This window comes from Eschscholzia californica, unplaced genomic scaffold (genome assembly GCF_041429995.1).
Source record: "Eschscholzia californica isolate CP2 unplaced genomic scaffold, dmEscCali1.0.p SCAF_2, whole genome shotgun sequence".
NCBI classification, from domain to species: Eukaryota; Viridiplantae; Streptophyta; class Magnoliopsida; order Ranunculales; family Papaveraceae; genus Eschscholzia; species Eschscholzia californica.
Window position 1 is genome coordinate 12,428,076 of NW_028238309.1, and position 11,925 is coordinate 12,440,000.

General features: G+C 36.4%; 1 protein-coding gene across 4 annotated transcripts; it reads left to right on the plus strand.

The window, feature by feature from the left end:
• Nucleotides 1–574: 574 nt before the first annotated feature.
• On the plus strand, nucleotides 575–11,925 carry LOC147556285 (pyrophosphate-energized membrane proton pump 3-like). Of its 4 annotated transcripts, none has more exons than XM_086664133.1 (15): nucleotides 575–944; nucleotides 1,869–2,230; nucleotides 3,203–3,406; nucleotides 4,179–4,324; nucleotides 4,407–4,554; nucleotides 4,640–4,772; nucleotides 5,994–6,166; nucleotides 7,140–7,260; nucleotides 8,135–8,322; nucleotides 8,546–8,983; nucleotides 9,085–9,249; nucleotides 9,502–9,657; nucleotides 9,742–9,853; nucleotides 11,109–11,328; nucleotides 11,601–11,925. In XM_086664133.1, the coding sequence occupies exons 2-15, from the start codon at nucleotides 2,135–2,137 to the stop codon at nucleotides 11,698–11,700; spliced, it is 2,400 nt and encodes a 799-aa protein (XP_086520259.1). In that variant the 5' UTR covers nucleotides 575–944; nucleotides 1,869–2,134; the 3' UTR covers nucleotides 11,701–11,925. The 4 variants fall into 4 exon arrangements, with proteins under 4 accessions (XP_086520259.1, XP_086520261.1, XP_086520258.1 ...); XM_086664135.1 differs by having other exon boundaries at nucleotides 800–944; nucleotides 1,869–2,210; XM_086664132.1 differs by having other exon boundaries at nucleotides 863–1,064.

An 11,925-nucleotide genomic window follows, 5' to 3' on the forward strand; every position in this document is an offset into this window, starting at 1 on the left:
CGAAGATATATTCTTACATGAAAGTTTTTATTTTCAAGCATTTCCTGTCTGTATAGGTGAATCATATCTTTCACAGTTCCAACATATAATTCTACTTTTTCTTCAATAACAACAATAGTAATATATTCTGCATCTGAGAGATGGACTGTTGGCTGTTTGTATAATTGCAATTAGTAGTGGATATTTGGATCAAGTTCGTAAACTGAAGAGTGCTATAACAAGATTGAATGCTCGGATTCAAAAATCTCAAATTTCCTTTTCAAATGAAGTTGTTCTTTGGGTAACTTCACGAGCATTCTAGCATTGTGTTATGCCTTGAAACCTTACGTTGTGCGACAGTTGCTTTGCTAGAAAAAGACCATGATCTTGTTTCTTGTTTCAAAAGTAAAAAATTTCGATTATTTAAGATTTTTGTTGTGGCTTGTAATACGGTTTTTAGGTTGAGGACGAGCTCGAACAACCTTTGGATGATGATGAAGATATGACCATACCATCAGGTAATATTTAAACTATCTTTTGGTTAATTGACACCTACTTTCTCAAATATCGCACATCCATTTTACTTGGGTTCAATGACCATGATTACTCGTTTAAAACTTTAAATGGATAAGTAAACGGATACCATAGTTTCCTCTCCCAGTGAACTGGGGAAGCCTATGAATGGGTTCTATGGAAATCTGAAACCAGTTTCCCACTTATTTTGAATGCTGACTAGGATACAGACTTATACACGTGTATGCTCATCAAATTAACACGTCATATCAAAACGTCATATCAACACATCATACTGACATCTCATGGAACAAACATGAACTGACTATCCAGACAACATTATTACTTCTCCTGAAAGGCTCAACCTATTATCGTTTTTCTTCTCTCTTTTTGTAACTCTCATACAACTAGCGGTTAGTGAAAGGGATATCCACTTTGTATTTACTAGTGAGGTAAGTTATCGAAGTCAATCTGCTAATTCCTCTCTCTCTCTCTCTCTCTCTAACTTTCTCTCTCTAAAATTCTTCTGCGTGTTTTTGTAATTCGGAGATTAGTTTCGGAGAACGGAAAAGGTAAAAACGCGATCTTATTCTCATTGTTTTTGGTTTGAATTCTGCCTGACGAGCTAGGGTTTTGTAGCTCAGATCTTTGTTTTTTAGGGCTTTACTTTTGTAAATTTCACGATTATGCATCTTTCAACGACCTAAAGCCGCATCTAATACTCAATAATTTACATTCTATCATATGTTTTTCTCGATACTTTGTCATGGAAGTTTGTACAGATTTTGAAGTATTCTAGTAAGATGATGATTCTGAATTTTTTTTTTCTTTCTTTTGAATTTGTTGATGTTGAAAAGTGTTTATATAATTTAGTAATGTCCATTTTTTGACAGTTGAATCATCTGATTCCACATTGAAGTTGGATCATGCTATTTCTTATCGGTTTAAGATTGAATTTGTTAAGAAAATAAATGTGGAATTTATAGGATCCGTTTAGGAATTATAACTGATGTTGTTTCAAGCTAGGGTTTAGGTGCTTTAATTTTGAGTTGAAAGTTGTAACTGATGTTGCGGATGAATGTATTGGAGTTTGAACTCTGAAGATTGGAATAATTGCAAGAGAGGGAGTAGGCTTTGTTTTGTATGTCCAATACTGACATATTTTGTTAATGTCTGACAGTTTGTTTTGACATGAGAGTCAGATATTCTATTTAAGATTACGTGCTAGAGTTGCTTAAGTATATCCGTTCGTGTTCTGTCATTCATGGACTTGTTTTTCGTATCGTAATTAGATGACTTCATGTTTCCTTGTGATTTATTTATTCATGGTTTTGAAATTTCGTTTATGTTAATTTTCTAATTTTTTTTTCTTTTAGAGGAACAAATTTGAGTTGAAGAACCTGAAGAAGGATAATACTTTTCAACTTGGAGCCATACTAAAAAGAAGCGAGCTGAGAGGAGACGATTTGCAACCACCAAACTGATCGGCTATTCCCGTTTTTGTCTGGTGCTAAAGTTTCATGCTTAGGTTGAATTAGGATCGTTCAAAATTCAGCGACCAGGTTCAGGGGGTGAACTGCCCCAGGGCGGGGAGTACAACCCTTTTCCTGTTGCCAGAAGGGTTAATTCCTCACATGCAATCATGATGGAAGGTGACGTGGAAGATGGAAACCTGGGGCCTTATCAAGATAGGCCGAGGACTTTCCCTGTCATGCGTAGTAAGCCTTATACTCCACTGGTAAAGATCCACTATTTAGTTACTGTTACTTGCTTAATGTGATAAGTTAGCTGTCATATTACATGTTTATGCATCCTCCAATGGATACTGTTAGTTTTTTACTTATGTATCTCAGTGCGAAAAGCTCTGTGAAGCTGCCAATTTTTGTTGGAAATTTTCACCTTGGTGAATCTTTATGCAATTTTTTGCCAAGTGAGGCAATGTCATAGTTGAAAAAATCTTTATAAGTAGAGCAGTTAGAACCCTTTAGTTTGAAATTTATCTACTTCTACATTCCCATCTGTGGAAACAGGTTGAACATTTGAGTTTTAATCCTATTTTCAGCTTTGTTTTTCTTATTTGACATGGTGGCTAAAGGAGTCAACATAGCACCCTTCCCCTATGTCATGATGCGTAACTATATATTGTATCTAATATTAATCTTGTTTAGGGCCAAAACTGTTGACATAATGATTGAGGCATGATGTGCTAGGGTGAGTAAGAGGAAAACTAGAACGATGTATCTTAAGTTGGTAAATCTGCATCAAATTAGGAGTAACTCTAGTTGGTTGACTCAGTCTTCTTTGCTAGTTGCCTTCACTGAAAGGACTAGAAATCTTGAAGGGGCTCGGTTTATATTTGCCGAGTGGCGACAGTGCCTGCTGGTATTAGTGGTGAACTGAAAGACAACATGATTAAAAAGTTGATTATTCATTTGTTCTTGAAACAGTAAAAAAGTTGAAGTACATGAACAAATTGAAAACAAACCAAATTGAAATATTTAAGCAGTTTAGCATCTTACTGGCGTTCTGAATTTCTTAACAATGTCATGCCATTTAAAATGTTTACCCATTTTTCAGAAACTATAATGACAACTTTGCAATGTTATTATACATGTTTCCTGGCTCTATCTATAGCATTCTTGTTATGTTTATAGCATGCATTAGTGATTAGTTTACCTTTTTTGGTTTACTAACTGTTCATTTTGCACAGGTTTTACGGATTGTAATGGGACTTAATGTTCGTGTCCTTATTGTCCTTTCTGTCCTGGGCTTGGGAGCTCTACTCTATATTGGAGCAAAAACTTCCCCTGTTATCGTGTTTGTTTTCTCCATTTGTATTCTCAGCTTCCTGTTCTCCATATATCTTACAAGATGGGTGCTTGCCAAGGATGAAGGACCTCCAGAGATGGTTCAGGTATTTGCCTTTTTCTATCAGGTTTTAGTGAACTCTATCTGTAATAATATTGGCGAGGTTCGATTCCTGGTAAGGACTTCTTCAACATAGGATAGTATTTTTTTATCACCGATTAGTTGAATCTATACTGGTAGAGTGTCATATGTTGTTATCTCTGAAATGTTTGGCTGGCTGGTGGAATATTAAACTGGGGGCTGGGCGTGGGTGGATACCATATTAGATAGATATAGCTATTTTAGCAATCCATATTTTATAGTTATTTGATACACACATGCACGATAAATTATAACTTGAATCGGCAGATAAATTATACATTAGTGTACATATGGAATCCACTTATCTGACTGAGAAATCATAATTTTTTTTACTGTCACTCAAAAAGCACAAAATCAGAGAGGTGGGTACCAAAGCTATCTTGAGACTTGAGAGGCCGGGGGATTAATGCCTTGGCTTCGATAACGTAGAATCAATGCCAACAGATGACTTCCTGTCTAAGTATTCTAGTACAACTTCTACATGGTAACAAACGAGACTATTGATATGTGATATTTAGAGTTCTAGTTATTTTTTCTGCTAGGTCATCTATATTAGCATCATTCATTCTCTTGTCCAGTTTTGATCTTTCGACATGATGTTTAGTGTCCATTTTCATTTCTTCTGTTTTAGATATTAATATATGAACTGCAAAATCTAGTGGAACAAATGGAAGATTATTACTTGTTCTTTTAGAGTTCCATTGCGCAATTGATTCAGTAGATTATTCTTTTCTTAGATATCAGAAGCAATACGAGATGGTGCAGAAGGCTTCTTCAGGACTCAGTATGGCACTATATCCAAGATGGCATTTGTGCTAGCATTTGTGATTCTTCTAATCTATTTGTTCCGCAGTACAAGTCCTCACCAAGAATCACTTGGAAGGTAGGCTATCTAACTCTTTCTCACGGTTATTTTCCTGTCCAAATAGTTGAGTCTAACTTCATTTTCTTGCGATAATGTTCAGGACGGCATCTGCTTATATTACAGTCGCTGCTTTTCTGCTAGGTGCTCTATGTTCAGGTATCGCTGGCTATGTGGGTATGTGGGTGTCTGTTCGAGCAAATGTTCGAGTCTCTAGTGCTGCCAGACGGTCTGCAAGAGAGGCATTGCAGGTACATGTTTATGTATCTGAATTTCCGTTGTTTTGCTTATAAACCAGTTCTGTTTGCCTAACATATTGCAATATATTGTATGCAGATAGCTGTTCGTGCTGGTGGTTTCTCGGCAATTGTTGTTGTTGCGTTGGCTGTTATGGGAGTTGCTATCCTTTATGCGACGTTTTACGTTTTACTGGGGGTAGACACTGACGGATCCATGAAGGTCACTGATTGTAAGTTGTTCCTTAGTAAAAAAATCAATAGTACACATAATTTTCCTGTGCATTTCATATTTTTCTTGATAGTTGATTGCTTTTGAGAGTCACTGAGCTTACTTTTTTCTTTGAGAATTTGCGAAAAGCAGTAGGCACCATTGCACCGTCACACATATATGGGAGTCTAAGGCCTAAGAGTAAAACCATTTACAAAATAAGATGTGAGAAGCGCATGCAAATTTGTTATTACTTATGAAGAATTTGAAGTTGATCCTTTACGCCATTGAAACCAGAAGCGCATAAAGGCGTGTGTGTAATATATATATAAGCCGTCATTTGTAAGATAATTTTGTTCAGCAGAAATCTTGAATTTCATCCTACTACAAAATTCTTAGATTCCATTTTTTTTTCCAAATTTTCCATGGATGGTGAAGAAAGTTATAGCTCCCACATGATTTTCTTAATGAATTTCCACCAAGGTTTTATGAGATGAGAAGTTTTTTTTTGAAACGTAGATGAGATGAGAGGTTTTTCTCCATTGAGTTGTGAAGGTCTAAGGGTAATTCAATACCTCCAAGAAGTGCCTCCAGACTTTAGCTGAGAATCCTAACGAACAAACCCATATAGCTGTGGCTGTTATTTTCTCTGATATTTTACGCGGTTGACACCTTAGATCTATTCGCTAGATAAAATATGTATGCCGTAATCTATCCTGGGGATGTAGCTTCAATGCAGACCTCCCATATAAAGAACAATACCTTTTTGGGTGCATTTGCTCTGCAATGATCCTTGCAGTTGAATGTTGAGTTGATATGACCTCCTAACCCTTCATAGTATCAGGGCTGCTAAAAATGTCACTCTATCTGCCCTCATTGCACCAATGATCCCTTCCAGTACCTAAATGAATCCCCCTTTTCCTAGCTTAATTTTATGAACCTTTGAAGTGCCCTATCTTCATTAGTGAATACTCTGCATACGGAAATTCTTTTCTATGCGATTTTCCTTTGTTTGGATCCATGGCGAAGGTATTTTCCTCTAGGAAGGCTATTCATTGTTTTTATTCCATGAATCCTCTCTGCTGAGTTTAATTGTTTATAAAGACATCAGTACCTTTTGGCGTTATGTGATAAGTTACTCGTAGACTGTATGCCCTTCTAACTTTCATGTAACCTTTTCCTATCGGTGGGTTTTGTCCTTATCTAGTAATCTTTTCTTTCTGTTGTTGTGTTTGTTTGTCAGTGCCACTTGTTCTAGTGGGCTATGGTTTTGGTGCTTCATTTGTTGCCCTTTTCGCCCAGTTGGGTGGTGGAATATACACTAAAGCAGCTGATGTTGGAGCTGATCTTGTTGGAAAAGTAGAGCAAGGGATACCTGAGGATGATCCTCGAAATCCTGCTGTCATTGCTGATCTGGTACTTTTACCTTTCTTCTATAAAATCTATGAATCAGCATTATGAATTTTCGACCTTTTTCTTCTTGAGGTTGTCTATTGCACAGGATGGTATAGAGGTTTCACGTAGAGTTTGTCACTTCGTTAGGGATCTAAATTGCTTCACAAAATTCTGTTTCTAAACTTTCTAGTAAGTTAGTAACTAAGTACTAATTAGGAAAATGCGAGGCACACTTCTGTATTTAAATCTTTTGATACCAACGCACGAAGGACTTGCTATTTTTTTTAAAGGAAGAAAGAATTTGGGGTGATAAAGAAAATTATACAAGTAAAATATTGTACAAAACAACCAAAATGGTTGCACAAGGGGTATGGTCAAGAATCAATGTGATCTTATTTCCTTTTTCCAATAAGAAATATCTTCGAGTCTTCAGCAAACCCGATGCTTACCGTACTTAAGAGTAAGAACCCTTCTTCACCTGGAGTATTTCTTTCTTTTCCGCATGTCAAGTTTCAAGGTCCTTAAAAGAAAATCCTTCTTTCACCAGAAGTTCTTGGTTTTAATACATCAATGGGTACGCTACTAATACTCTACATTTTCTACTTTTTTTTTTTTTTTTTTCTGAATTGACTACAACGGTCATTACAAAGGCATTGATACATTGATATGATGTGATAAAAACGATAACTGCCGTATAAGTACTGGCCTAAAGACCGATGAAATAAATGGCCTGAAGCCCGACGAATTAAATGGCCTGCAGCCCACATAAACTATTTATTTATACCCAAATTCAATATTCCTGGATTTGCACTTCCATGGATCGAACCTGTGACCTCCGCATAGCGGAGTAGATGTACTTACGAACTGGGCTTGCAATGTGTACCAACACCACAAATGATATATTGTAACCAATTCTGTAACTTTTTCCGTAAGGTTTCAAATGTAGTCGTTAGGTTCTACTGAAATTAATATTAATACCGTTATTATTTTGAAGGTTGGAGACAACGTAGGTGATTGTGCAGCTAGAGGTGCGGATCTATTTGAGAGTATTGCTGCAGAAATCATCAGTGCTATGATACTCGGGGGAACAATGGCTAAACGCTGCAAAATTGAAGGTTGAGCATTTTAGTCTGTTTATATTCTTAAAAGTTTCAAACTTAGAATATACGATGCCTGCAGTACTGTCTAACAAGGACACTCTGTCTCAATGTCTCTAAGATAGTAAGTTGTGATTTCTTGGACTCCTATAGTGATCATGTATTTGTCACATACCGGTACTTACCCAAAGAAACGTATTTTGGTGCCCTTCTTTTGCTCAAATAATATACTTCCTTTTATTTTTAATTTTTTCAAGTAAACACTTGAACTTCATTTATCCGAGCTCATGTATATGCATATTCTCTTTATGCTTTAGAAAGTAGAAGATTTATGAAAATACATCTATAAATGGTAAGAGTATAGGCCAAGAGGATTGTTTGACCCTAATCTACTTATTTGTTACGCTTTGTACTGAAACATATCAAAGCATATCTTTTTTTGGTGTTGATATGATGGGGATTGAGTTATACTACATTAGATTTGCATTACAAATCGCATCTTGAACATGTGGACCAAATACTCTTCTTTTGCAACCGCAGCAGAGGTTCTGTGAGAAGTAAATTGAGTTAGTCGTAAAAAGGAAAAGCAAGGTAAATTCAAATTTCATCGTGTATCAAGGTTGTCCGCTGTTTCTGCTGCATAATGCTTTAGAAGCTAACCTTTATCCCGTACCTCCGTTTGGTAGTTCTGTTTTGATAGTTTGTCTGATGATTTCTTCAAGCTGATAAATAGTTTCTTCTTATTTAACAAGATTCAGCTTTTTCATATTGCAACCCAACATCTTCAAATGCGTGACATTTTTCTGGTTCAAGATACATCTCAGTGATATTATAATTATGTCGAATGAATTTATCTTGAAGAGTGACACCTGACACGTCCCTTTTCCTGCAGATCCATCTGGGTTCATCTTGTTTCCTCTTGTTATTCACTCGTTCGACTTGATTATATCTTCAATTGGAATACTCTCAATCAGGGGCACACGCAGTTCTGGTTCTCTGGTTCCTATAGAGGATCCAATGACAATTCTTCAAAAAGGCTATTCAATTACAATAGTCTTAGCAGTTATAACATTTGGACTGGTAAGGCCTCATCCATAGCAGAAACGTTTTAATATTTTGCAACCATTCATTCCAAAAAAATAAGATATTTTTCAACCATTAATTGCTATTACTGTTTTATAACTTCCCTATCATATATATGATTTTCAGAATTTTTCTCTCTCAAGTACTTCATTTAGGCTTTAGCTAAAATAACTGCATAGTGGATAACTTCCTCATTTATGACATATTACTATTTCTACAGTCTACCCGATGGATGCTTTACACTGAGCAAGCACCTACAGCATGGCTCAACTTCGCTTTATGTGGCTTGGTTGGAATTATGACAGCCTATGCTTTTGTCTGGATCACGAAGTATTATACTGATTACAAGCATGAACCAGTACGAACATTAGCTCTTTCAAGTGCTTCAGGACATGGGACTAACATAATTGCAGGTGTCAGCTTGGGTTTGGAATCAACTGCCCTACCAGTTCTTGTAATTAGTGTTGCTATTATTTCGGCTTTCTGGCTTGGTCATACTTCGGGTTTGGTGGATGAAATTGGAAACCCTACTGGCGGCCTGTTTGGGACCGCTGTAGCAACAATGGGAATGCTTAGTACGGCTGCTTATGTTCTCACCATGGATATGTTTGGTCCTATAGCTGATAATGCAGGTGGAATTGTTGAGATGAGCCAACAGGTAAAACTTAATGCATATGAAAGTTTTATTTTGCCTTCAATTTCTAATACTTCGTTAGGTGGACCTTGGGGTTCGACTTCAACTTATCATGTTTTTTGCAGCCTGAAAGTGTTCGTGAGATCACTGATCTTCTTGATGCTGTGGGGAACACCACAAAGGCGACCACAAAAGGTTTTGCTATTGGATCAGCTGCACTTGCTTCCTTCTTGCTATTTAGTGCGTATATGGATGAAGTAGCCTTATTTGCTGGTTCAGCTTTCCATCAGGTTAGCTAAATTTCAATTTGTTTTTCTTTTAGACACGTAAGATTCGAAATTCAGTCTCCTCTCTAGAAAGACACATACACTACCGCCCAACTGAAGTGGGCTTCACAAAGATTAGTCGCAGCTATTTGAAACGTAGAGCTCAAGTATTCAACCATGAGAGTATTCCAATTCTAATTTCAATAGATGTGCAATTTTCAAATGATTTTTCTGTTGTGTATCTCAAGATAACATTGGCAAATGACCGATTTGCAGGTTGATATTGCAATTCCAGAAGTTTTTGTCGGAGGTTTGTTGGGCTCTATGCTTATCTTCTTATTCAGTGCATGGGCCTGTTCAGCAGTGGGTCGAACTGCCCAAGAAGTTGTTAATGAAGTGCGAAGACAATTCATTGAGAGACCCGGTATAATGGTAAGTCAATCCAAAACAACTCTAGCTCTATGTTTCATATCTCCATTTGAATGATTCATGAATCTACTAAACATCCTAAAACAGGAGTATAAGGAGAAACCAGACTATGGTCGCTGTGTAGCAATTGTGGCATCTGCATCTTTGCGGGAGATGATAAAGCCTGGTGCTTTAGCAATTATTTCGCCCATTGTTGTTGGTGAGTCTTTCATCTTTATTATGAACAAAACCGCTGGTTACTACTACTCTCTCTCTCTCTCTCTACATATGTATATATATATATATATATATATATATATATATATATATATATATGCACATCTGTTGTATAGAACACAACGGTGTCTTTGGAGCTCGACCGTACAGTTCTTTTCTAGATATTCACAAGCATCTCATTTACATATTGAATCTCTTCATCTATTGGATTATATACCACATTTTTAAAAAACAAGCCACCCTCAATTTCTGTTTCTAAAAGCTTCTCATAGACCACACAGTTTACGTAGGAAAACCCCATATTTCGACTTCTGTTGACTCCCAACCATTGCCAATAACCAACACATACCCCCACTTTATCTAACTTCCTATTCATGAACTGCTCACCCACTTTACCTAATCTATTTAAGGTTTATTTTCATAGCTCTATCCTTTTTTTGCCCAGAGAAGCGTAATAATGGGATGTTTGCTGTTTTCAACTTATCTCTTGGAACTGTGTTTCTCTTCCCCTGTCTCTTTTATGTGATTGTTCATCCTTCAATTTATTTTTCATGCAAATTCTCTAAATTCTTATCTTTTATTTTTCTTGCTTCTTTTTTGATATAGATTCTTCAATGTTTTTATTTTTATTTTTCCCGTGCCAACGACATGGGCTTCACCCTAGTATATATACATATATATATATATATATGTATATGTATATGTATATGTATATGTATATGTATATGTATATGTATACGTATATATGTGGATACATATATAGACACACAGACACGCACACACTAGGTATAACCTTGCCCATATGGCATACAGTTCTGTTTTGCACATAATGCCAATGAGTAATTATCGAGGTCACATGGTCGAGAAATAAGCTATTAATGTAAACCGAGTCGTTTTCTGTCTTTTACCTCTCTCCCCTTCGCCTGAGTATGTGTGGAGGTGGGGAAGAAGAGAGATAAAGTGACTCGCCCATGGTCGAGGAATAAGCTATTAATTTTGTAAGACAGAAATATACAGAGAGAAGTAGTTTTAGAGAAAAATAGAAAGTCAGAATTAAAAGAGAAGACATAATATTCATTCAGGGCATCTTGGAAAGCTACTTTATTAATCAAATCTGATAATCTCCGTCTAATGTCTTTGCACAAAATCAAATCTGCTAGTTAAAAACGATAAAAACCAAGCTACTTTATTATATAAATATATATATATATTCAAGTTCTGATGGTTATGGGTTGCAGGTTTCTTGTTTCGGTGGTTGGGACACTTTACAGGACATCCTCTACTCGGTGCTAAAGTTGTGGCATCTATGCTAATGTTTGCAACTGTCTCTGGTATTCTTATGGCTCTTTTCCTAAACACTGCCGGTGGTGCTTGGGATAATGCAAAGAAGTATATAGAGACTGGAGCTTTAGGAGGCAAGGGAAGTGATTGTCATAAAGCTGCAATCACTGGGGATACGTAAGTTCATAAATTCAATCGGGAAAATTTGTCAAAACCCCATAGGCCAAATTTTCTTTTGTAAGAAGGGATCTAAAAATGTTTTTCGGGCAGCATGGGTTTGGTCTAGTAAGGTTTGCCATAAATTTGTACATACCTTATCTTTGAAAATCTTAGAAACTACTTAGGATGGAACTGGAAATTTTAACAAGTCAAAATTTCCTCCCGAATCTTGTCCTTTCAGTATTGACTATTCTAATGAGCTGTTTGGCTAATACATGTTTGTGTTGCAGAGTGGGAGACCCTTTTAAGGACACTGCTGGACCATCGATCCATGTCCTTATCAAAATGCTTGCAACCATTACTCTAGTTATGGCGCCAGTTTTCCTGTGAGACCTCATCTTTATACTTCTTCATTTCTTCTTCTTTCAGTTCTCATTCTCCCAAGAATACGACATTGCACCAATCAGACGATTCCCTAATTTTGATGACATAGTACATTCGGCTATCTTAATTGAGCTTTTTCAGTTCTCTCTCTCTCACACACAGATATTGATATTTAGAGTTTTGACTGGTAATTATAATAGTATAATAACTCTAATTTTGGTTCTTTAAGCA